Genomic DNA, 22,360 nt, shown 5'->3' on the forward strand with positions numbered 1-22,360 from the left:
TGGTTTGATGAAAGAGCTCAGCCATCAACCACACGTATCTCTTTAACAGAGCTGTGATGTTAAATGCTGGCAGGGGGGGGGGGAGTTATGATCAACAGCAATCTAATCCAAAGTAAAGGATGTTTTAATGATGAGCTAAATTGCTCAGGGAACACTGAAAGTTTTTGTCGATGCGTATTAAATCCTATGTGTTGGGGAAGTTTAGACAAAAGTACATAAAGGAGGTTTTCACACCAGAATCATCTTGAGACATCCCAAATCAAACCTTTGGCTCAGATCACTTGGACATTTATGAACACAGCAGTTACATGATCAGACCTTAACAAGCGAAAGATCATCACTGCTCAAAGTCAACTTACAACTGATTCAACCATCCAGCAAGATAGATGCGTGTTGCATTTCTTTACCTATGCCCTGGGATAAGGAAGCTGTGTGGATGAGTGCTTTGGCCGACTTAACAGTGTCAAAGTGTGTCAAAACAAAACCAACCAAGGGAAAAATGCAACAATGCATATTTCTGCATGTGAACTGAACAGAGCCAGTGAGCTACAGGTGTGAAAACAACCTCAGTAACAGTTTGAGTATGTTATGCATCACAACCAACTCAATACCAGTGAATAAACCAAACAGTAACATCACAAACTCAAGTTCCTGTCAAATACAATCTTGGGAGTAATGGAAATGGTATATATGTAAGAATATCAGGGCCTTACAGTTTTTTATGTTCAAGTTCATGTGTTACTTAGACCTGTTGATCTTAAAAAACACAACAAAGCTCTGAATTTACACACAGAGGTTACAGCCCTCCCTCTTCCTCTGTCTCCATAATAAAACAGCAGAAGAAGACATGTTACACACGGGGATGCTTTGTACAGTGTCCCACCATCTTTACACTTTAATAGGAGTGCCAGTGGCAACAAGGTTGTCAAACATCCTTTCAGAGCTGCTCCTTGTGTCCTTCCTTCAGTCTTTTTCTCATTTCCCGTGCGTGCTGTTTACTGCGCTCTCGCTTTTCCAGCCTCTATTGCAAAGTGAAAGAGAGAAAACGTGATTAAATAATAAATCATCCATGAGTGGTTAAAGCATCTGATATGACTGATTTGGCATATTAACCTCTTTCTTCAGGCACTCACGCATAGCCCGGTCCACGTCGTTACATGTGCCGAAGAACTTCAGGACATTGTGCTGCAGGTGACAAGGAAGAAAAGTTAAAAAATGTCCAAATATTGAATGTATTTGGAAAATATTCAGAAAGTGACTTACATCTGCATGGCACTGCCTCAGCTGAGATATGAGTACATTACACTCATCGGTGTGCAGGTGAGGTGACAGGTCAGGGTGCATGATGAGTTAAGGGCTTACTGTACCACTGCAGCGAGACTGAAAAACCACAAACAAGAGGAGCACAGGCTGAGCAGCACAGACTGAGGAGCACTGAGTTTACAGTTTGTTAAACATTAAGGTAGCAGTATAAAATATAAATTCTGAGAACTAAGGCTGCAACTAAAGGTTGTTTAATGCCACTGATAGGTGTGTTTAATGCATTATTCAAAGCCTTGTCCTTGTGCAAATGAGAAAATAACGCCTCAGAATTTCCAAGAGCCAGAGAAAACAAATTTACATAAATATGAAACATTAACTTTATCATATCCCAAAGGTAAGATTATGTGAATTATTAGAGCTTTTGTTTGATAAATGGCTTAAAGAACTCAAGCCTGTTAATTATTCTCCCTCTGTGGATCATCCAGCTCCACATCTAGTTTCAGAACTACTTCAGTCTACTTTGTGGACTCAGAAATGCAGTAACAGTGCCGTGGACATGTCTTCTAAAGGATACTAATGCCTCCCCATCCCTCTCCTTCCTGAGCTGTCATTTTGATGATAGGATTTGTTTTTCCTGTTGAGACTTACCTGCAGAAACAGACAGGTAGAGAAAGGGAGAGAGAATAAAACCGTGATAATGCAGTTTTGTTATTTAGTACACTTTTTACACGTTCACATAATCTTCAGATCATCTGTAAACAAAACCAGCTTCACTCAAGGACCCTGAATCAGGGAACATGACCACTCCAGCAGTCACGTTCAGTGGATTGAGTAGTTTTGATTGAGATAACAAAGCTAGGTGGGCTCCAAAGATTTTAAAGGTGGAATTCAAGTAATTTCCTAACACCATGGACAGTAAACTGTATTCAATTCAAGACAGTTATTTCCTTACCAGTGGAGAAGCGAGGTGAAGCTTCCTTGCAAACCTCGGTCCAATGTCAGCTAAATGCTAATCAGGCTTCTATTATCGGTATCTAACTGTTAAACAGCATGAATCCGTAAGACCCCAGAAGAACCACTGAACGAGCAGACTTTCGACACAGTCTCTCAATATAATGACAATTATGAAAGTAATAAGCGACAGTACATTTAACCCTCAAAAACAGCTAAAGTTGTAGGACATGCTGTCTAAGCACTTGAAGCTTTGCGTAACTGTTAGCCGACAGCACATTGACTGACAGCAGTCAACAGCGAATCAGCTTTCTTGCTATGCAGTAGTCATCCAATGACGTGCGTTTCTTCGATAAAAAGGGCGGGACTTAAATAGCGGAAGTTAATAGACAAGACAAGAGGATTCAGCGAAATACATTTCTGGTTACGTTAATGAAACGTTTAATTTGGTAAGATGATACAGTGTTGTGTTGGTGTTGTGCTCAAACTAATTAAGTGGTCGAGGGAAGTCTCTTTTACTGCCGTAATCTATGCTCTGTTTAATATACCAAAAGTACCAACAATCAAAATTTACATAGAACAATTAATTTTGTTTACAAAACAAAAATATCTCTGTGCATTTATTGATAAATCAGTAATAATAGTAAAGATTTAGGTAAAACTGTAATTTCAAATTGAAATAAATGCATTTTATACATATGTAATGTACAAAACATACAACATCCAGCAACCTTGTGCAAAGAAAAAAGAAAGAAAAGGATGCATTAAAATAATATTCTTTATTTTTAACTCCTGTGAAACAGCAAGGAGTTGGAACAGAAAAAATATGTATAATTTCTCAAAAGAAAATTTTCAAAAGCAGTATGTTGTGCTTTTAGCAATACATTGAGTTGAATAAAAACCAACTAGCTCAAGGGAATAGAAACAATGTTTTTAAGTTCTGTGATTTTTTTGACTCTACAATTATAATGACAGCTCTACTTGAAAAAACAACTGTCTGTGGTCCATTAGATGAAGGTCTATATTTTCAAATAAAATGAATGTTGAAATAAACCTTATATTGAGAGTTCTGCAAAAAACAACCCCCCCCCCCCCCCCCCAAAAAAAAAAAAAAAAAGTCAGTGGTTCATCAAATGAAGGTTTCTATTTCTAATAAAAATAAACCTGCCGTGCTGAGCTGATTTAACTCCATATTCCTGCTTAAAACCCTTTTGCCTCAGTCATGACTTGTGTCCACTGTCATCTTTACTTTTGCACTTTTTTTACTAAATGTACAACCAGATGACACGCCAATCAGAAAAGATGTGCATTTACCGTACGTCTTCAAGTCCCTCTTTTGCTTACAGTCATGAATGGTGAATTACTTTATTGAAGTAACCTTGACAAATGAACTTACTTGAATCTTCAATACTGGAAAGTCTTGCTCAGTTGCTTACTCTCTTGGGTTGCTTTTTTTTTTTTTTTTGCAACAGTAATTTTTTTCTTGTGCAATTTCAAAAACACTCATCGTCATGGTATGCCATTTGATAAAGATGTGCTTTTTTTCTTGTTAATTTATATCACACCTGTTTTAACTGGTCATGAGTAACCTGGTGATTTGCAGCGTTAAGTGTTGTCCACTAGAAGGGGCCAATGTTCCCTGTTGTATCAAAAACTGTTGAGGTGCCTGGAAGACAGGATGTTGTATGAGTGTAACTCCAGTATTCCCCAGGTTTTTTTTCAGGGGCAAGTGTCAGTAGCGTGGTGCAAAATGCAACTTTCCTTTTAACATTTTATCAGGTATGTTGTATTGAAAAAAAATGTGATTAGATCAAGCTTTTTTATGGTCACGTTTTTATTTTTTTATTAATTTTTTTTAAATAAATGACCAAAATAAAGGAGGTTGAGGCTAAAATGGGCTGCATTTGTTTGCAAATTAAACTTGTCTGTAATTAAAAGACCTCATTCTCTTGGGAACATCTGTAAGAAGGTTTGTGACATTCAGCAGTAGATGAGAAGTTTCAGTAAAAAGAAATGGGATTAAACACAGACAAATATTTTTACCCATGGAGCCTTTCTGCCTGTAGGACTAAAAGCATCTCTTCACAGTATCTATAGGTATAGCCTTTTATTCACTTGGTTTTATGTGTGCAGTGTTTGTGATCATTGATACAATTTAATCAGTTTATAAACTACAAGGACACTCTTCATTAAGACATTTGTAACCATGACAACAAGTTTTTGTTGTGGTGAAGCACAGTTTAACTTTAAATCATACATAGAGTCCCATAATTTTGTACCGACCAGCTGAATCACATCTCAGAGAGCTTTGAGACAAAACTCATTTCAAGACGACCTGTTTATCCTCTGATACCTGAACAGCAATGTCTGCAAACCAAAACAGTGCCCTCGTCACTGAAATGGACTTTTTCAAGAGATTCGGGAAACTGACTCCTGAAGAGAGAAGGAAGGAGACCAGGAGAAGGATGTATGAGGAGCTAAGAGCTGTGGAGATGGAGCGCAGAGAGCGCGTCAGGGAAGAGCTTGAGAAGGAAAGAGAAGAGAGAGAACAACTGGAAGAGGGGAGGAGGATGCATGAGGCCAATCACAGAGCAGGGGAGGAGAGGAAGGCCGATGATCTGAAGGCCCTGCAAAAAGCAGAAGAAGAGCAGTTAAAGCAAGAGAGGCTTTGCTGGAATAATGAAAGGTCCGGGTACACAAGTGCTCAGAAAATGGAGCAGCAGGCTGGGCCCTGCATCCTGCTGTGGGAGGGAGACAGGACCTACCCTGATTTTCTGACCCCTGACCTAAAGACTCCCTACCATCAGGACAGAAAGGAAACCCTGATAAATAACTGGGTTGATGACCCTGAAACAGAAAGTGCAGCTATCGGAGAGCCTGATCCACTTGAATCCACAAAGTCTGGAGGTTTGTGTTATTATTGGATGTTAAAGTTTGCTGATGGCTCCAGATGAATATTAAATATGTATTTATTTATTTTTTTCATCAGATATTTCAGTTAATCAAACACCAAAATCCAAGGAGCTAGAGCAGGGGATGCCAGACACTACGATGGTCTGGGACCTAAAAGAGTTTGAGAAACAATATGCCTGATGGGCTGCCTACAAGGTCGGCCAAGCTCGCTCTGTTTCCCAGTGCAATGATTCTTACACTGAAGGATTTGCTTTAAACAGAAACAGCATCCTCAAATCTTCATCCAAGTGATTTTCTTTACTTTATTTAGGAGTCGTCTCTTGATTGAAGCTATAAATTGTGTTGCAGTGATAATAACTGTCACACTGTTGTACTACATACAGTTTAATATTTGTTCAAGAAGTGTTTGTCTGTTAAAGCTGTGTCACACAATCTAACATTTTGTTGTGAGGTCCACACGTCACCCATACTGACAGCTCTGTGGTTTACATGAGCAGAGCTTTAGGCTAAAGGCTAATACCAACCATCTCAAGTGTTTAAACTACACAGGTGGAAGGTTCGCTTTAAACATCTTCTTTTTATGGGAATAAACACAAAACACAAAGACCACCAAAGTATTTTAAACATCAGCACAAAAACACCAAAGGTAAATTAATTCAGCAGTTTTGGAGACCTATAAAAATGATCATTGGATTAAGATTTCTTCACAAACTTACCACCAAACAATTACTGTCAGAACCAAAAGACAATCTATAAGGTAATATACAGAACAACATGAGAGGATAATTACTGAACACAAAATAATAAAACAAAAATTTTGCAACAACTTTCATGTGTTTAAATGAAAAACACCACACTGCACAGGTCAGTCTCCCTCTTCTGATATTAAATCTATGTTTTCTGCCATAATACATGAGGATTTTATAGAAATACAGACAGATATCTGGGTAAAACACTGTGCACTACTGGAAAATAAAATCGAAAATGGTAGAAACAAAAACCTCCAAACCTCAAGGTATCATCGAGTTACAGGAAGTCTTGCAACAAAGGAATAACTTTTTCTGTAAAAGGTCAGATAAAAGGTGAGAAATTTACTTTAAGTTTTGGAAGAGAAAACTTCTACACTGGACTTTTAGTTTTGACCTGATGAAAAAAAAAGTCTGCAATCATCAAGCAAATCAAATGCATCTTTGTATGTATGATGTAGTGTTTGAGGGTTTCAACAAGAAGATGATTGGTGAATTAATATTGTCAACAATAAACTAAGTTAAAGTAAAGTAAATTAAAAGAAATTAAAGTAAAGTAAAGCACCTTTTAAGAGAAAGAACTGTGATTTCAACACAACTTAAGGAGTAAACATACAAGCACTACATCCAAAAGCTCTCAAATAATATTAACTTGGTCCTTGGCGAAACTAGAAGTACTTTTGGGTCTGCTGTGTCACAGAGCACCATTAACTTCATGATGCTAGGCTGAAAGAGGATTGCAAAGAGAGGAGAAGAATCAGAGGAGCAAGAATACACACAAGCAACTGCTCGACATTGTTGAAGTTACATCTCAGGGTAAGATGGATATAAAAATAATCAGTACAAAGTGTTTTGAAACAGATGATAATCAAATGTTGATTTTTAAACATGTTTTGTGATGAAATGGGACAATTTTTTTTTTTAGTAAAAATTGATTGTGTTGGCTTACACCTTCAGGATAAAAGAATTATGTTCACAACTTTATCAATTATTAATCTTGCAAATACTTTTTTTTTAAATCTACAGATAGAACTAAAACCTGTGAGATTGGAGTGTGTGCCCTCAGATCTTTGAGCAAAATATCCAGGATATTCATCATATTCATCATATTATTTCAAATTGATCAGACCCTGAAAATTGATCAAATGGGTGTATGTTTCTTGAGTATTCCTGGAGAATCTCTTTATTGTTTCCTGTGCACATGTAAATTTACATGACTTTTGTACAAGTTCAGGCCCATAAGGTTGTGACAAATGATAACATGAAAGTAACTCAAGGAATTTCAGTTAGGTACATGCACCGTTTCAGTGCTTAGGCCCTAAAAAATGGAAAAAGTAGGCTGGTCCACACACCGGAAGTGGTTGCAATATAAATTTAACAAACCAAATCACTGCAGGACCTCCATACTTATCCACCTGATGGGTCATGTGAATGTCATCACGGTAGATACTATGATGAAAGCTACACAATTAAATACATGTACACACCCACACTCGAATACCAAAAAGATAAAAACGTATATGTGCATAGAGTGGATCTGGAAGGAATTTTAAGAACTGAATAATAAAGAAACTATAACCCAGATCAATCACAGAGAATTGCCATGGCCGACATGAGTCACTGGAGAGAGGCTGGCGAGGTTTTAGCTTAAGTTTTCATAGCTTGAACAGAGCTTTTGACCAAATATATAGTTCTGCTGTTTTATTTTGAAACTATTTAAAAGAACAGCAAGTGGGAATGCAAATATACAGCTTAATCTTAAATCCAAAAATTGAGGGGGGGGGGGGGGGGGGGATCAAAAGTGCATACCAAGATATAAAGTGTACTTTCTCTGTATGGAGGATCATCCAATACCTCTGTCGTGTGTTTACGGAATATTTCTCTTTTTTCCCTGCAATTCTGAAGAAAAAAGTAAAAAAAAAAAAAATCTTAGGTAATTTAGGAAGAATTCTCACCTTACCCTTTCTGCTACCTGTACTTGAATGCTGAATGCATCTGCCTGCTGTCATCTGTGTTAGGTTTTGAAGTGGTCACCCTGAGCTTAGCACCCAGGAGAGGGGAAATGCTGAGAAAAGGCATCCTAAGTCTGGTAGTATGGTTGTATTTCACTTCAGGCAGAGGGTGATAACTTTAAAAAGGTCCTGTTCATTGCTGTGCAGCAGTCAGCGTTTGTAGCGCTCTACCACTCCCACACGGCAGAGGGCGCTCAAGAGAAAGCGTCTGATTTTTAGTGAAAATATGATTGGCTGATTCGTGTGGTCTCTGCAGGCGGGTTGTTTGATTTTCAACCTGAGCTGTTGCTACAGTACACTGCAGAGGGAGAGAGGCTGTATTTTATACCTCAAAAACAAGCCTGCTAGTGTACTTGAACATATTGTAAAATTCAGTTGGAGTAGGAATGGACGATTCGGTGAAAAGTTTACTTCAGCGGCTCATCCGACGGATACCGAGTCAGTTACTAAAGACAACTCTGGAGAAGTGGGGCCGTCTGACCGCGGAGCAGCAGCAGTCCTTAGACTTTACTCAATCCAAATGGATGTTAACAGAGAATCTGTTAGCTATGTGCGAGGTATAGTAAACCCTTGATATAAACTGCTGTGTGATGTGTGAACTCTATGAAAAACTACAAGCTAGAAAGCTACCAGGTTAGTGCTTGCTTTACTGGCCTGACACTATCCACGACCCCACCTTGGCTAATGTTTACGCTGCAGTTTGAAACTGCCACCGAGAAGGCCATGCTGTATGGAAAACTACCACGATTTCTCCTTATCAGTTTACACAGTTTAAGCCTGTCACTACAAACGTTTCTTTATGATCATTTTGGAGCTCTAACCCAACATTGTTTGCTTAAAGCATGTGTTAGATGATCTATCTTGAGTTGCAGGAAGATGAAAACACTTATAACTTCATCTTCATGAATCTATCTAAGTATTTCAGCTCACGTACAATCTTGGGACATTGCTTGTACTGTCTGTTTCAAAGTAAGAATTCATTTGGGGTTTGGGTCCGGTTTTTAAATTTACTGTACTTGATGTTTGGAAAGAATACAATTAGATTTGAAACTTTATGATGATTAGATATGGCACACCTGGCTGTAAGATCCTGCCTGATGGGTTTTCAATCCAGGTACATCCTGTAAACCCAATCCCCTTTTGACTCATCATTTCATGTTTTTAAATGTATTTTGTCACGTCTTGTTCTACGTTTGTAGGGATGACTGCGTATTGTTGTCTAAAACTGTGTTGCTGAGATGCTGCCTGTCATAAATAGGGCGGTTGAAGTCACCCAATACCTAAACCTCACTTTTTTAACCATTTTTTCTTTTCAGGAAAATGAGTGCACGCTCAGACACATCGCTGAGTTGGAGGTAACATGTAAGTCAAATAACTCATTCAGTTATTTTAACTTGGTAGCCTGACTAACCACACTGCTACACAATCAATAGTGTATTGTAGTGCATTCTCTATAATGTTTCTTGTGTTGCTTTGCTCTTATTATGTCTCAGACATCATGGACTATCCCAACCAGGGAATGTGGTATGCCTACCAGCTCATGGACCCTGAAGGTATGTGGGGAAATACACACATGCACAAAAAGTTTGGTAATTCAAACCAGGAGAGGAAGTGAACATGTTTTTTCAGTATGCACAACATTTGCTTTCTATGTGGGTTTATGATGTGGACTTCTCCTTTTGTATTTCAGATGACGCTCACTGTGTAGAGCTCATACAGTTCAAGGAACAATTTAAAACTCACCTCAGGGAGCTTGTAAGACATGTAAGCCACATGTATTTCCTCACATGTGTCACAAAGTCTCACTAATGATGTAAAGTCATTATTTGATGTCTATCATGGTCAAACATCCTCTACTTTGTGTCGATCTTCTATGTTTACATTATAGGTATCCATTATAATAAAAAAGCACACAGATGAAGCTGCATGGATTCGGATTGCATGGGGAGACACCTACACTCGGCCCAGCCACATGAAACCTACCTATATCGTTCACTATCTTCAGTCGCCGTACGTCTTTGTGTCGAACCTGACTTCAAAGAACAAGCCCCTGTTATCACAGGTGAGGACCAAGTTCTAAAAATGTCCCTTCAGTTGTTTATACAGTTTCCAGGTACCCTTCCATTTTTATGTCTTTCACCCCTCTCTAAAGAATGATGTACTTTGCAGGCCTTGCTTCTGTCCACCAGATATCAAGCTATTAAAGATGCTAATCTCAGTGGACGTAAACTCACTGCCATCAGGGACCTGCTGATGAGACAGTACCAGCAGGTAAGCTATTTGTGATGATGACAGGAGAAGGTGAAGCTCTGTGTCTTTATGTGTCCCATTGTTTCCCTTTGTACTTAAAGTTTAATCACCTATCACTGAATCCTGAAAGGATGTACAGCAGAAATGAAAAACACAAGTCTTCTTACTGTCTGAAACAACTTCATGTTAAAAAAAAAAGGAACTCGATTTTCAGCACAGATACCTGATGGGTGTTGAATGAAATTCACTAATTGATACAAACTCAGATTTCCTGGGGTTGCTGAGCATCCAATCTTGTCACAAGGGGGCCACTTCAGGTGTTTTATAAAAAAAAAAAAAAAGGAGGATCAGATGATCTAGTGGTTTAGGTTGTGCTTCATAACGTTTGCCCTCACATCGGCGGCCCGGGTTTGAATCCAGCCTGTAGCCTCTTTCCCTCACGTCACTCCCCACTCTCGTCCTGTTTCCTTCTCTATCCACTGTCCTCTCCTCTCCGATTAAGGCACAAAAAGCTACATCAAGTTACGGGCTGTATGAAATGGTTTTGCAGGCCATGAGTTTAAGAACCCTGGTTTAGGATGATACTATTTGATGAAAATACCCCTAAGCTCTGATGTGGGTATAGCAACAGTACAGAAACCTTACTAATCTCCTGAGGTCCTTTGGTTCATAGTATAACATGAGTTATCAAAGATCCATCAAACCTCCTGTAAAAAAATTTTGTGTGAAGGAAATATGCAGTAATTACATGGGAAAAGGCAGCAACAGACCAACAACACCTGCAAATAATGGGCGACATTCTTGATATAAATAAAGGATATTATATTCTAACATTGATTATACAAACCTTTGCAGATTATCATTTAACTGCCAATGTTTTTCCTTTTCAAATTTGAATCAGGGTTTTTCAGAAGGATGTGTTTTGCCCTACGAGTCTGACTGATTGGATGTTATCAGCATTATTTCATCATTTCAACAAGATAAATACAAAAAAAAACATTTACTTTATCACCACTTGGTTTGCCCAACAATAGATGCCGACATTTTTTAATGTACTCTATTTCAGTTTGAATCAATACAAAGAAAGGTGATGACCTGTTAAAAACCATGATAAGTTTTTGGATCAATAGGCCCATAGAGGATAGTTGATCACATTTCCAAAAAAAGATGGAGCTGCTGTGTGCTGTCTTTGGGCAGATTTAATTTTACTGTATTTCTTTTCCAGGTGTTCCCCACAAAGTATCCCAGCCCTCTCGCAGAGGAAAATCAGTCTATCACAAGTAAGTTCAAACAATGTCTTTCATAAACTAAGTTTACCCTAGTTCTGCACTTTTATTTTATGTTGTTATTTGTTTCTACAGACCCTCAAATAGAGAAAGAACAGGATAAAAATGCAGCAAACAGACTTCAGCTTGCCCGTGAGGCCTTTGGTGATGGGACGTTACCTCAGCTACAGTCTGCAGTTTACAAGGTAAGTAATGAATAATAGATTAATGACTTTATAAAAGTAGGAATGTCCTTGACAACCAAGTCAGAGAAACAAATGCGATGGCTTCTTTTTTCACTTTATCAGTTTCTAAAGAAAAAAACTTGAAAATTATCTGTGCTTTGTCATCTGAATTATACACCATGCTATTTTTTTGCTTTGTTTTTAGCTTGAGACAAAGTTCAGAGACCAAACAAACAAGACGATGACAGCGCGAGACGAGCCTTTCAAATGTGTTGTCAAATTTGCAAGCACCAACCTCCTGGAGTCACTCAGAGACTGTGCATCTTCAGGTATTTAATGTTTGCTCGGGCCTATTTATAGAGAAAATCCCAATTTTTAGTGAAGTTAAACAAAACTGAAAGCAAAAATTATTTTTATGTTTCCTTAAATATCAGAAGTTCTGTATGTTTCCACTAGAGGGCATACTAACAAGAGGAAATATCCCAACTCAGCTTTATTCATCATAGTAACTGGGAGTCATCAATATCAATATATTTTTACCACTCAGTAAATTAATTGTTTAGGAAATTGCAAATTATCTCTTACAATTTCATAAAATAAAACACAGTCCGTATTGTTGGTTTAACTATTTTCCTGTTTGTATATTTTTTCAGGATTTGCGTCTGCCCCTGTTACACCTCTGCTTTCATCCATTTCTCTCAAAGGGAAGAATTATTTTGTCATCACGGACAATGGCCCCGGTGCCGCCACACAGACAAGAAGGTCACAAAACTAAAGCCTGACAGTTTCCTTCCTTAATGGACAAAAAAAACAAAAACAAAACAAAAACACAGACTCAATGGCATGAGATCTTTGATTTAAGGGACCCATAGTTTGGCCTCTGCTCAGCTACCTGGCAAACCCATAGTTTTATATATTTTTTTTAACATTTAATTCCTGATCCCTTGTTGGTATGGTTTTAGAAGACACAGATCGTGGGATGGAGGATGAATTTGTGTGTCTTTGTATGCTCGCTGGTGTAAATAAGTCACTAGGTGGTGATATATACATGTCAGTTCATGTTTTTATTGGTGTGTAAATTGCACAATGTCTTTTAACTTTATGTCTGAGTTCAAAATAAAGCATGATGTTTAATTTTTCTGTATGTTTTTTAAGGTGTTCATTTTAACCTTAAATGCATTCTATCTATTAGTCACACTTCTCATTTCCTGTAATGTCAAAATGTATTGATGTGGTGGTTTGGTGAGTGAAAAATCTTATGTAACAATTGTACAAGACTAGCTCTTCAAGTGTGTGTATTTTGTGTCCCTGTGAAAGACACATGTGGTCTTCGTTTTTCAAAGGATTTATATACCTTTATCATTTGTGGCTGTTTGTTTTTCTAAAAAAGGGAATTGCCATATTGGACAGGATAGCCTACTTCAATACTAAAGGTAAATTTTTATATTCAGGCTATTGTACACTAATTTAAACATAATTACCTAACTTGTGTCCTGTTCCTGCCTTCTCTCTCTGCTGAAGGCATCTGAATACTGCACACAGCATCTTTTGGGTTAGCCTGTTTCTGAATTTATGTGCTGCTGCAACTCTGTGGTAATGAGTTGTAGTAATGTGATTTCCAGGTGTTACATTTGGATGGAGCAGGAAGAGGTGATTTGTGATTTTGATAATACAGCTGGGAACAAACTTGAAGAAACATTTAATGATGTGTGGTCAAAGATTTCATTTCAGATGTCCTTATTAGGTTTAATTTTTTAACCAGAGTTCCCAATGATTATTTAAATGATCAAGATGCCTTTGCGCAGATATAGAGATATTTTTTAACGTCAAAGCACTGTTTTTATGGGATTAAAATTTCTTCAATAATTCTTTTTGTGAACGGAAGTTTAGTGATACACCGGACGTGACGTAGGCTGCGCTGCTCCAAACAGCACTGTGTTGGAAGGCGGTGTCGATGCAGCCTTTCAGGCAAAGCGGAGGGACGTTATGTCACTTTTCATTCAATGCTGCAGCTGCTGGGGCTTTCTGCCAAACACAGAATGGACTGTCCTCGCAGAAACATGGCCTCCTCTGCGATGAGCAAAGCGAATAATCGAGATAATGTGACTTCCGACAGTCCTGAAGAGTCTCTGTCGCAGTCAGGGGAAATTATAAAGCCCACCATCACGGAGCTGACCAAAGGAGTGAGGACGAACATCCTCTGCACCGTGGAAGGATGTGGCAAGATTCTCCCCAACACACCTGCACTTAACATGCATCTTGTTAAGTCGCACAGAGTAAAGGTAGACGTTTTAAAACATGTTCAATGTATGTGTAGTTGGAGGGAGCATATCGCTTCAATGCTAACTTTGCTAACTGTGAAAACATTGGAATAGAACTGAAAAACGCAAGTCATCCACAACTACGTTGAGATGACACAGAGTCCTTTATACACAATTTTTCGTGTAGCGTTGAGTGGAAATGTACTTTTTTTATGTGATGAAATCTGCGAAACATAAATGTTGCCTCATTGAAGTTTGCCATTAGCGAGCTAGCTAGTAGCTATGAGTAGCAACTTGCGTCATCTATTACAGATATGGATCGCACGTGACGACTGATGCTTGCTGCAACTGTCGATACACACCTGAGTTAACTCCTACATCCCTCCTGAGTCAGGTTTCATAATTTCAGGGATTTCTGTAGCAGCTCCGTAGGAGTATGAAGAGGGGGAATGTTATCACATCATTTCACTGCAGAAAGTAACTATTGACACAGATTGTGGGTACATCATGGCTTTGACATTTTTAACTACATGGATAAGTTAATGTACTTATTCGGTACAGTAAGAGTAAATGAAAACAGATGGTTGAAACAATATGTATGTTAAAATATGGACTATAGATGGAATATAGGGATGTCTTGCCAGCCTGTTTGCCTCCATCTAAATTGAAGGGGTCAGTGTGGTGTGCAGTGAGGCACAGAGCTCCTGACTATTGCTAATAAGCTATCAGTCACATCATGTTTTATTGATAAGAAAAACTTTATTGATAGGGTGCTTTCTGGTGAACAGAGATTCATGGACCATTAAAAAATGTGTAAAAGACATACATGACATAACACAACACAACAGAAGACAGGACTTTAAAGCAAAAATGCACCAATAACCGTAGCAATCCAATGCAGCAGTAAACAAGTGGGTCTGCAGATGGGAGATAGGTATTTTTTGCCAAAGCAGAGAAATTAATTTTTCCCTGTATTATTTAGAACAGCTAAAAAAGAGACAGGAAATATAAGGAGTAGAAGTATAGCAAACACCAGGAGCTGAACCACTTCTGCATAGGGGTCGCACACTTGCGATTTTGCTCCCAGCGCAGTGGATTTGACCTCCTTTTGGTGGTTGTTTTTGTTATACCTGATGCCCCTTGGTTGACTTATTCGTGGCTTTGAAAATTTGTCCTATCACTTTTATGCTGATGATGTTCAATTGTACCGTTCTTTCAATGACTCAGAGTTTCATTATTAATCTGTGTTCTTGGATTGTGTGTCCTGCATTAAAAACTGGCTCTCCTCAAATTACCTTCAGATAAATTCTGACAAAACAGAAACTCTGATCATTGCCCCTGATAAAAAGATTCCCCTGATCAAAAACCACCTTGGTGCTCTGGGCTCGTCTGTGAAAACCAGCCTCAGAAACCTTGGGGTTGTGTTTGATCAGGCCATGTCTTTGGAGGGTCACACCCAACAGCTGACCAAGAACTTTTTTTATCACCTGAGAAATATCTCTAAAGTGAGGAGGTTGCTGCTGAAATCGGACCTAGAAATGGTCATCCATGCATTCATCTCGAGTCGCACTGATTATTGCAACTCTGTGTTCACTTGTTCAAATAAACACAACTCTAAACAGACTTAAGGTTGTACAGCACTCTGCTGCCAGACTTCTGACAGGTGCAGCTAAGGATACTTGTCATTCCTTCATAAGTTAAGTTTGTTGCTCTGGTGTGAACATCCCTTTTGTATCGTATGAAACTGGCACACTGAACTACAGCTCTTCTGCTAACACCTTGCAAAAGCATCATGATTTCTGCAAGCTGCTTTTGGATGGGTTTTACTTTTATATGTTCAAATTTGACACATTTCTATATTTTTTGTCATTTTAGCCATGGAGTTGCATGCCCTAAGTCACTCAAGCTTTTGGATTCTGTCTCAAAGGCTGCCCAGTGTACAGCAGCTGATATAAATAATCAGGTGGAGACAGTGGGCTCAGATAGCTGATCCCCGAGAGACAATGAGAATGAGATAAGATCAGGACATCCCTGCTTTTATGCACCTAGATCTGTTGATTTAGATCAGATGCATTATACAGAGAAATGATCAGTTTCATTATTGTAACAAAACACAGACATCTGTTTCTAATCCAGCCCAATGCTGCAACAAGTCACTGGATGAAAACACTCTGTCCCTCCCCTACTGAGAGTATTGATGTTTGAAAGTCTGATGTACAGTCCAACAGTCAGCAAAGTTAGCCAGACTGAAAACTTACTTCTGACCCTGGATGCTAAGTCCTCAGTACACTGGTCTCGTGAGAGGCTGTAATTCACTGTCTCCCTCCGTGAATGAAGTTCTTTGCAGGGAAAGGCCTTTTGTCCAGCATTAGACTAAGCTCTTTGTCTAAAAAAGGTGAATGTTAGAATTTGAATGAGCTTTTAGAAGGAGTCCACATGAGCCACCACACTTATAAAGGCCTTATCAGAGTAGAATCAGGTAGAATCTGAAGACTTTCACTGATGCCTGGAACAAACTGTTTCTGAGAAATATAAAGTGAGAAAAAGAACCAAACTGCAGTCCTCAAGTCTGGTAGAGACTGAGCTTTTTGTTTTTGAGATGGTAAGTTTTAAAGAAATGATTGGTATTCTGCCTGGGGTCAGAACGAAGCTCTTCCCTGATGGGATAAGTGAACACACCACGTTTGACCAGCCCTGTCGAGGCTTCTGTAATAAGTGTAGTGTGACTGTTTTGGCCCTGCTTTTTTTTTTTCTCCATATCCCTGAGTTTATCTGTCAGGAGAAGCAGGGTAAGACTATGTATTGTGCGTTAAAACAACCTCTGCGTAGGCTGCTTAAAGACTGACCCTGGTTTAACACTGACAGTGACTCTGGACTTGCCCCTGTTCAGATCTACAGCCAGCTACTGACTAATGATGAATAATGTGTTGACATGACTCAGCCCACGACCAGAGGATGAATCTGAGGCTCAGGACTGGAGCAGTCACTGCTGGCAGAGCGTGTGTTTGTGCTAAAGCCTTTTGATGAACTGCAGGGTGTTTGTCAGCTTTGGATGTTCTCCCTCGGTGTTAGAGCAGATGGAGGTGACCTTGGCTGCTGAGAGGAAATAATACATGATGCTTATTGTCTGTTTTCACCCTTTAGCGTGGCTGCAGTGTGCTTTTGGTTAGTTTTTAACATAATGGGCTGGCAGCTGCTTTTGGAAGCTCAGTGTGGGAGCAAAGGAGAGTTGCAGGGCTTAATGCACATCCAGAAGTTTGATAGTTTCAGAAGATTTAATTTCTTTTTTAAAAAACGAAATCACTGAAATCACTGAAATCACTCAAAGGTTTGTCTGATGTCTTAAAATAACTGAAGAAAGTGTTTCTGGAGTGTAATCTACTAATTTGATATTTAATGCAAGCTATGCAAAGTAAGAGCCTTACATGAAACTGAATACAAAGTGTACAAAATGCAATTCTGGTTTATGTTTTGAATCTGTTTCCTGCTCTGTCACCCTCAGGATGGTATCGTGAATCCTACAGTCAGGAAGGACATGAAGGGCTGTCAGAAGCTTTACTGCTGTCCCATTGAGGGCTGTCCCAGAGGGCCAAACAGACCCTTCTCCCAGTTCTCCTTGGTGAAACAAGTAAGCCTGTCCTCCAGTGAAGTGTCATCTTTAATCATCTGTCAGTGGAATTAGGTTATGAGGTCTCTGCTCTGTGAACTAGCTCCTGATCATAATTGGACACCAGATGTCCTAAAAATACATCTCATGTAAATGGTGTTAGGTTTTTAAATTAAAAAATGATTTTTTTATATTATGTGAAACAAGATTTGTGCAAGATTTATCAGTTAACGATTTGGTTTTAAAACCGTCCTAGCTCTTAACCCCTCCCTGGAAAGATGTTCTTGGTTATCAATCAGAAAAATTGTAATTATTGAAATCAATTTTGAAATGATTTTAATTAATTTTAAAAACATTTCTCCTCTAAAACTGTGCAGAATCAATGACTGGAAAATGCTCTTTTCATTCCACTTCATGATCTAAATGATACATATTCATTTAAAAGAGCTCACGTCATTTAAAATAAGCCTCCCTTTCTTCTATGTGCTTTTTTCTGTTATTGAAGATCTTTAAACTTTAAAATTGAATATGGTGTGCATAATTTATTTTTGTTGTCGATTCCAGCACTTCATGAAGATGCATGCAGAGAAGAAACACAAGTGTGTTAAATGCAACAATGGTTACAGCACAGAGTGGGATCTCAAGAGGCACATAGAGGACTGTGGGAAGACCTACCAGTGCACGTGTGGCTGTCCTTATGCTAGCAGAGCTGCACTACTGTCACACATCTACAGGACGGGTCATGAGATCCCTACAGAACACAGGTATGAACACATGCAGCATGGAGGGACTGTCATTATATCTTTGCTCCACGTTAAGCCAGAAGTTAAACTCTATTTTGTTTCCCTGCAGAATTCCTCCAGTAAAGAAGCGGAAGATGGAGAAACTGTTGGGTGGTCCAGAAAAGGTGAATGAGTCCAGCTGTCAGCTCATGACTGCAACTAAAGAGCCCCCAGAGACCACTCTCCCCTCTGATACACCCGTTCATATTTTGGACTCGGTGAACTCAAATCCCCGTAAGAACCTCCAGAAGTTGCTCTTACCAAAGCCTAAGATGGCTCTGGTCAGTGTTCCTGTGATGCAGCTTGCCCACCTGCCTGTCCTCCTCCCGTCTACTGAAGGTGGGGCGCTCCGGTCTGTGGTGCTGGCTGTAGACAGCCAAGGCTCGGTCAGCACTCTCCACCTCCTGCCACAAGCCACAGGAGCTGTGGTACCTCAACTTGACGCTAAGAGTTTGGGTTTTAAGGACAGCATGCCTACTTCCCGCTCCAGCCTTGGGCCTGTTAGTACAGGGGTGCAGGTCAGTCTGGACCCTGCCGGTTCAGAGGACTCAGCCAGTAACCTCGGAGGACAGCGAGGAAGAAGCACATCAACAAACATTCAGACGGACAAATCCTACTTGTCAAAAATACCCTCAGGAGTCGGGATAGGGGACGGATTAGGCTTGTGCTCTGTGACTGAGTCTTCAGTTTCATCTTGCTCCCAAACTGACATCAGCGTGAGTGCCCAAGTCCTCCTGCCAGTCAGCGTTGAAACACAGACATTCTTCTCCAGGGCAAAAGCCACGTCCACGATTGGAGCTCAGACTGATAGCCAGTGCATGAGCCAGATTCCTTGCTCCTCCTCGTCTGTGCCTCCCTATAAAACCAGGCAGACGCAGACTCGCTTTGCCTCACTGCAGTCAGAGGAGAAGGCTCAGGACCAAGCCATCCTGTGCTCTGACTTATTTGTCAGTGATTCCCTCAGTGTCTCCACACAGACAGCTCTGGACATAGATGACACCCTCACTGCTGTAGGAAGCAGTATATATGAGGACTCAAAGTCAGCAGGTGGTTTGTGTTTTGGGGTGCAGACAGGTGAGCTCAGCTCAAGCAACGTGGCAGACAACCAGACCCAAACCATGACCTTATTAAATGATCTCGAAAATATTTTGTCTGACAGCATGTCGGGTCACCAGGTTCTCAGTGAGGCCTCTGCAAGCTGTGGCTCAGGGCTGGGCTCTGTTCAGGAACAACACAACGGGATTGACTTTGACTTTGAAGAGTTTCTTAATGCTGTGCACATCCAGACACAGACTGAGGAGAGCGAACTGGGAGGACTGAGTGGGGACACGCAGCTGGAGTCTCTGGACATTCAAACCCAGACAGACTTCCTCCTGATGGATGAACTGGACCAAAGCGAGGGACCAAATCGAACCCAAGCCAGCGACCTTGAGCTATTTGATACTCAAACTCAGACTGACCTCAATTTCCTGCTGAGCGCCGGCAGCCACATGCCTCTGAGCAGCATCCTGCGACATTCAAGCTTTTCTATGAGCACCGAGTCATCGGACACAGAAACACAGACTGACCTCCCTTCATTTCCCAGCACCCTCTCTGCTCAGACACCTGTCAGTCAGGGCGAGCATGCCCGGCTGCTCACCAGCATAGAGACGCAGACTGTAACCAGCCAGGCAGAGGGACTGGGAAATCTCTTCCTGACGAGCAACGAAACTCAAACTGTCATGGATGACTTCTTGTCAGCAGACCTGGCCTGGAACATGGAGTCTCATTTCAGCTCTGTGGAAACGCAGACATGCGAGGAGCTCTGTGCTCTCTTTCAGCAGCCGGAGAAACCCAACAGCTGAAGACCTCTTTGAAGAGCTGTCTGAAGTTTTCCAGTGCAGGTTTCTTATGCTTGCCTATTCCTTTACTGAGGAATCAGTCTTGGCTGTCCTCCAGTGGACCACTGTCTTAGCAGTATGAAGTCTGCAAAACCGTCTTTGACCATTCCCATGGAGACATCATGTCTAGAGTTGTTCCAGGTTTGATTCCTGACAGCTCTGCTGCACTTTATTAGCTCCTCGGGCATGATGTATCTGCTCCTCTGACAGTTTACATATTTATTTGCACATAAGGTATCATAGTGTGTCTTGAAATGCCAGTTTACTTCAATATTTAACCGCTACGACTGGTTTCACTGCTCGGTCTTACTGGCAGTGAAAGAACAACATTATATCAACATTCTGAAAAAGATTAGAGCTTAAGCTGCACAAGAAAAGGTTTATGAAGTTGTTACCCTGTATGACAGCTTTGAGATATGCACAAACTGCATGAGAACAATATCATCTCAGCTACTCTGAAGCTACATTGTGCATTTAGTGTATGTATTACACACATGTGTGACGTATGGTGCATTGTGCAGCTTGTGCATCTGGTGGCTGCCTTATTGATGTTACCTGACCAGAGACAGCATGTCTGCAACCTAAGAGTAACAACAAACAAGCTTTGCAGTCAGTGGAAAACTGAACCACTGATGAGCTGTCAGCTTAGGTTTTCCAAGATAAAAGCCCGTGAAGCCTTGGACGGTGAAGTTTTATTTCTGAAAAAAAAAAAAAAAAAACTCATAGATATGTGGCACAAGTAAAACTGAAATGTTTTTGAAACGTCTCGTCCGTTGTTGCACAACTCTCATTGAAATGTGTTTAGTGAAGTATTATGTTGTCGTGTAAAAGCTTGTTTGTGTCTGGGCCTCTGTAGCTTGGTAGTCAACTAAAGTCAGTAAGCAGACTAGGTTGTCAATGTCTTTGACTTATTCATTAGCTGACTGTAAGTGTATACAGAAGCAGTACACAGTGCTGTAGTGATGCAGTGATGTTACTGTAGACAAACTTAGTGGATTAGAGCAAAGAGATTCTACGTATTCACTACCTGAAATAAACTGAAATGAACTGAACTGTAAGGAGTCCTGTTAAATATCTTCTGTTTAACTCATCAGCTGTTGACCTGTCACACTAAGACACATATTTAATTTATTCATGTCTCTTCTGTTTAACTAAATCTAATGTTCGGTTATGTTTCATTCACACTATTGCACTAAGTTACCTCATTTTAAGCACAGGTGCCACATGTATGCTGTGTGTACTGGGAAACGTAGTCATACACCTTGACCATTTGTTGATTTTGTTTTGTTGGTGCCTTATCCAGAGTATTAGCTTTAGTTCTGTTACAAACATTTGCTTCTGTCTAATAATTATCAGTTTTAATATTTGTTTGAAGGAATGAACAAACACTAAAAATGATCCAGATCCTCTCCGTTTTTTGCTTTGCATGATTATTTCAGTCTGTGTTTGTATTTCTACATTGTTGCATGGAATATTAGAATGTCCCTAATTGTTATCTATAGTTTCTATTTAAAGTTTTATGTTCTGTCATATGAAAACAATGCTATGCAACATGTTGAAGAGAATTCGTTCAATGCCATCCCATGTTGTGATGGAAGGATGGATGGTCAAAGCTCACAGATGTTTGCTGAAATTGAGGAATGTACAGAATATGACTGTGACCAGTTACAAAATTCTCTTTTCACAAAACTAGGACTGAACAATTGAAGGTTAATTCCCCTGTGTTAATGAAGAGTTTGTACGGCGTATTACAGTTCTGATACTTTTGAGTTCAGATAAGTACTTTTAATGTGTGTTTCTTGAATTCAAATACAGCTCTCTGCTGGTTTAGCAGCCCAGGGAAATGCTTTGCATAGACAGATCTGTGTTAGAAGCCTTGTCAGTCTCAAAGTGTCAGTTACAGTGCTTTATTTTCTTCTTGTTGGGAATGCATGCTGATCTTTTCCCTGAACAAAATATCTGTTGAAGGAGAGTTTCTGTTGCCTATGTGTGTAGTTAATGGTTGCCTTGATTAATTGTCTGAGCTACACCACAGATGTTCCAAATAAACTGCTGGAAAGTGTATGATGTTTCTTCTTTAAGTTTTTTTTTTGTTTTGATTATAGAGAAAAAAGGTTAACTATAAAAAGACCTGACAAAAAAGTCCTCAAACACTAATCAGTGAAATCGATTGTGATACTGAGCCATCTGCAGTCATATTTAGTGTTATTTCCCAAAATATTTTGCCAAACTCTGTTAAAAATGC

At 39.7% G+C, this 22,360-nt stretch overlaps 3 protein-coding genes across 3 annotated transcripts; 2 read left to right on the top strand and 1 right to left on the bottom strand.

The window, feature by feature from the left end:
- Window positions 1–266: 266 nt before the first annotated feature.
- On the bottom strand, window positions 267–2,477 carry cmc2 (C-x(9)-C motif containing 2). The gene is made up of 4 exons (XM_074666490.1): window positions 2,216–2,477; window positions 1,264–1,380; window positions 1,114–1,185; window positions 267–1,021 (listed from the first exon to the last, which is right to left on the bottom strand). Exons 2-4 carry the CDS (start codon window positions 1,342–1,344, stop codon window positions 938–940), a joined length of 237 nt encoding a protein of 78 aa, XP_074522591.1. The 5' UTR covers window positions 1,345–1,380; window positions 2,216–2,477; the 3' UTR covers window positions 267–937.
- A 5,644-nt stretch (window positions 2,478–8,121) lies between these two features.
- On the top strand, window positions 8,122–12,727 carry cenpn (centromere protein N). The gene is made up of 10 exons (XM_074666767.1): window positions 8,122–8,442; window positions 9,202–9,247; window positions 9,379–9,438; window positions 9,576–9,649; window positions 9,774–9,947; window positions 10,055–10,156; window positions 11,361–11,415; window positions 11,497–11,606; window positions 11,791–11,914; window positions 12,239–12,727. The coding sequence occupies exons 1-10, from the start codon at window positions 8,272–8,274 to the stop codon at window positions 12,358–12,360; spliced, it is 1,038 nt and encodes a 345-aa protein (XP_074522868.1). The 5' UTR covers window positions 8,122–8,271; the 3' UTR covers window positions 12,361–12,727.
- A 771-nt stretch (window positions 12,728–13,498) lies between these two features.
- Window positions 13,499–22,177, top strand: atmin (ATM interactor). Its single transcript, XM_074666727.1, has 4 exons — window positions 13,499–13,867; window positions 17,349–17,474; window positions 18,018–18,217; window positions 18,306–22,177. Exons 1-4 carry the CDS (start codon window positions 13,589–13,591, stop codon window positions 20,077–20,079), a joined length of 2,379 nt encoding a protein of 792 aa, XP_074522828.1. The 5' UTR covers window positions 13,499–13,588; the 3' UTR covers window positions 20,080–22,177.
- The last annotated feature ends 183 nt before the right edge of the window (window positions 22,178–22,360 follow it).

The sequence above is a fragment of the Halichoeres trimaculatus genome, unplaced genomic scaffold, assembly GCF_033239565.1.
Source record: "Halichoeres trimaculatus isolate MK-OKI-2021-1 unplaced genomic scaffold, fHalTri1.1 fHalTri1_scaffold_3, whole genome shotgun sequence".
In the NCBI taxonomy this organism is placed as follows: domain Eukaryota; kingdom Metazoa; phylum Chordata; class Actinopteri; order Labriformes; family Labridae; genus Halichoeres; species Halichoeres trimaculatus.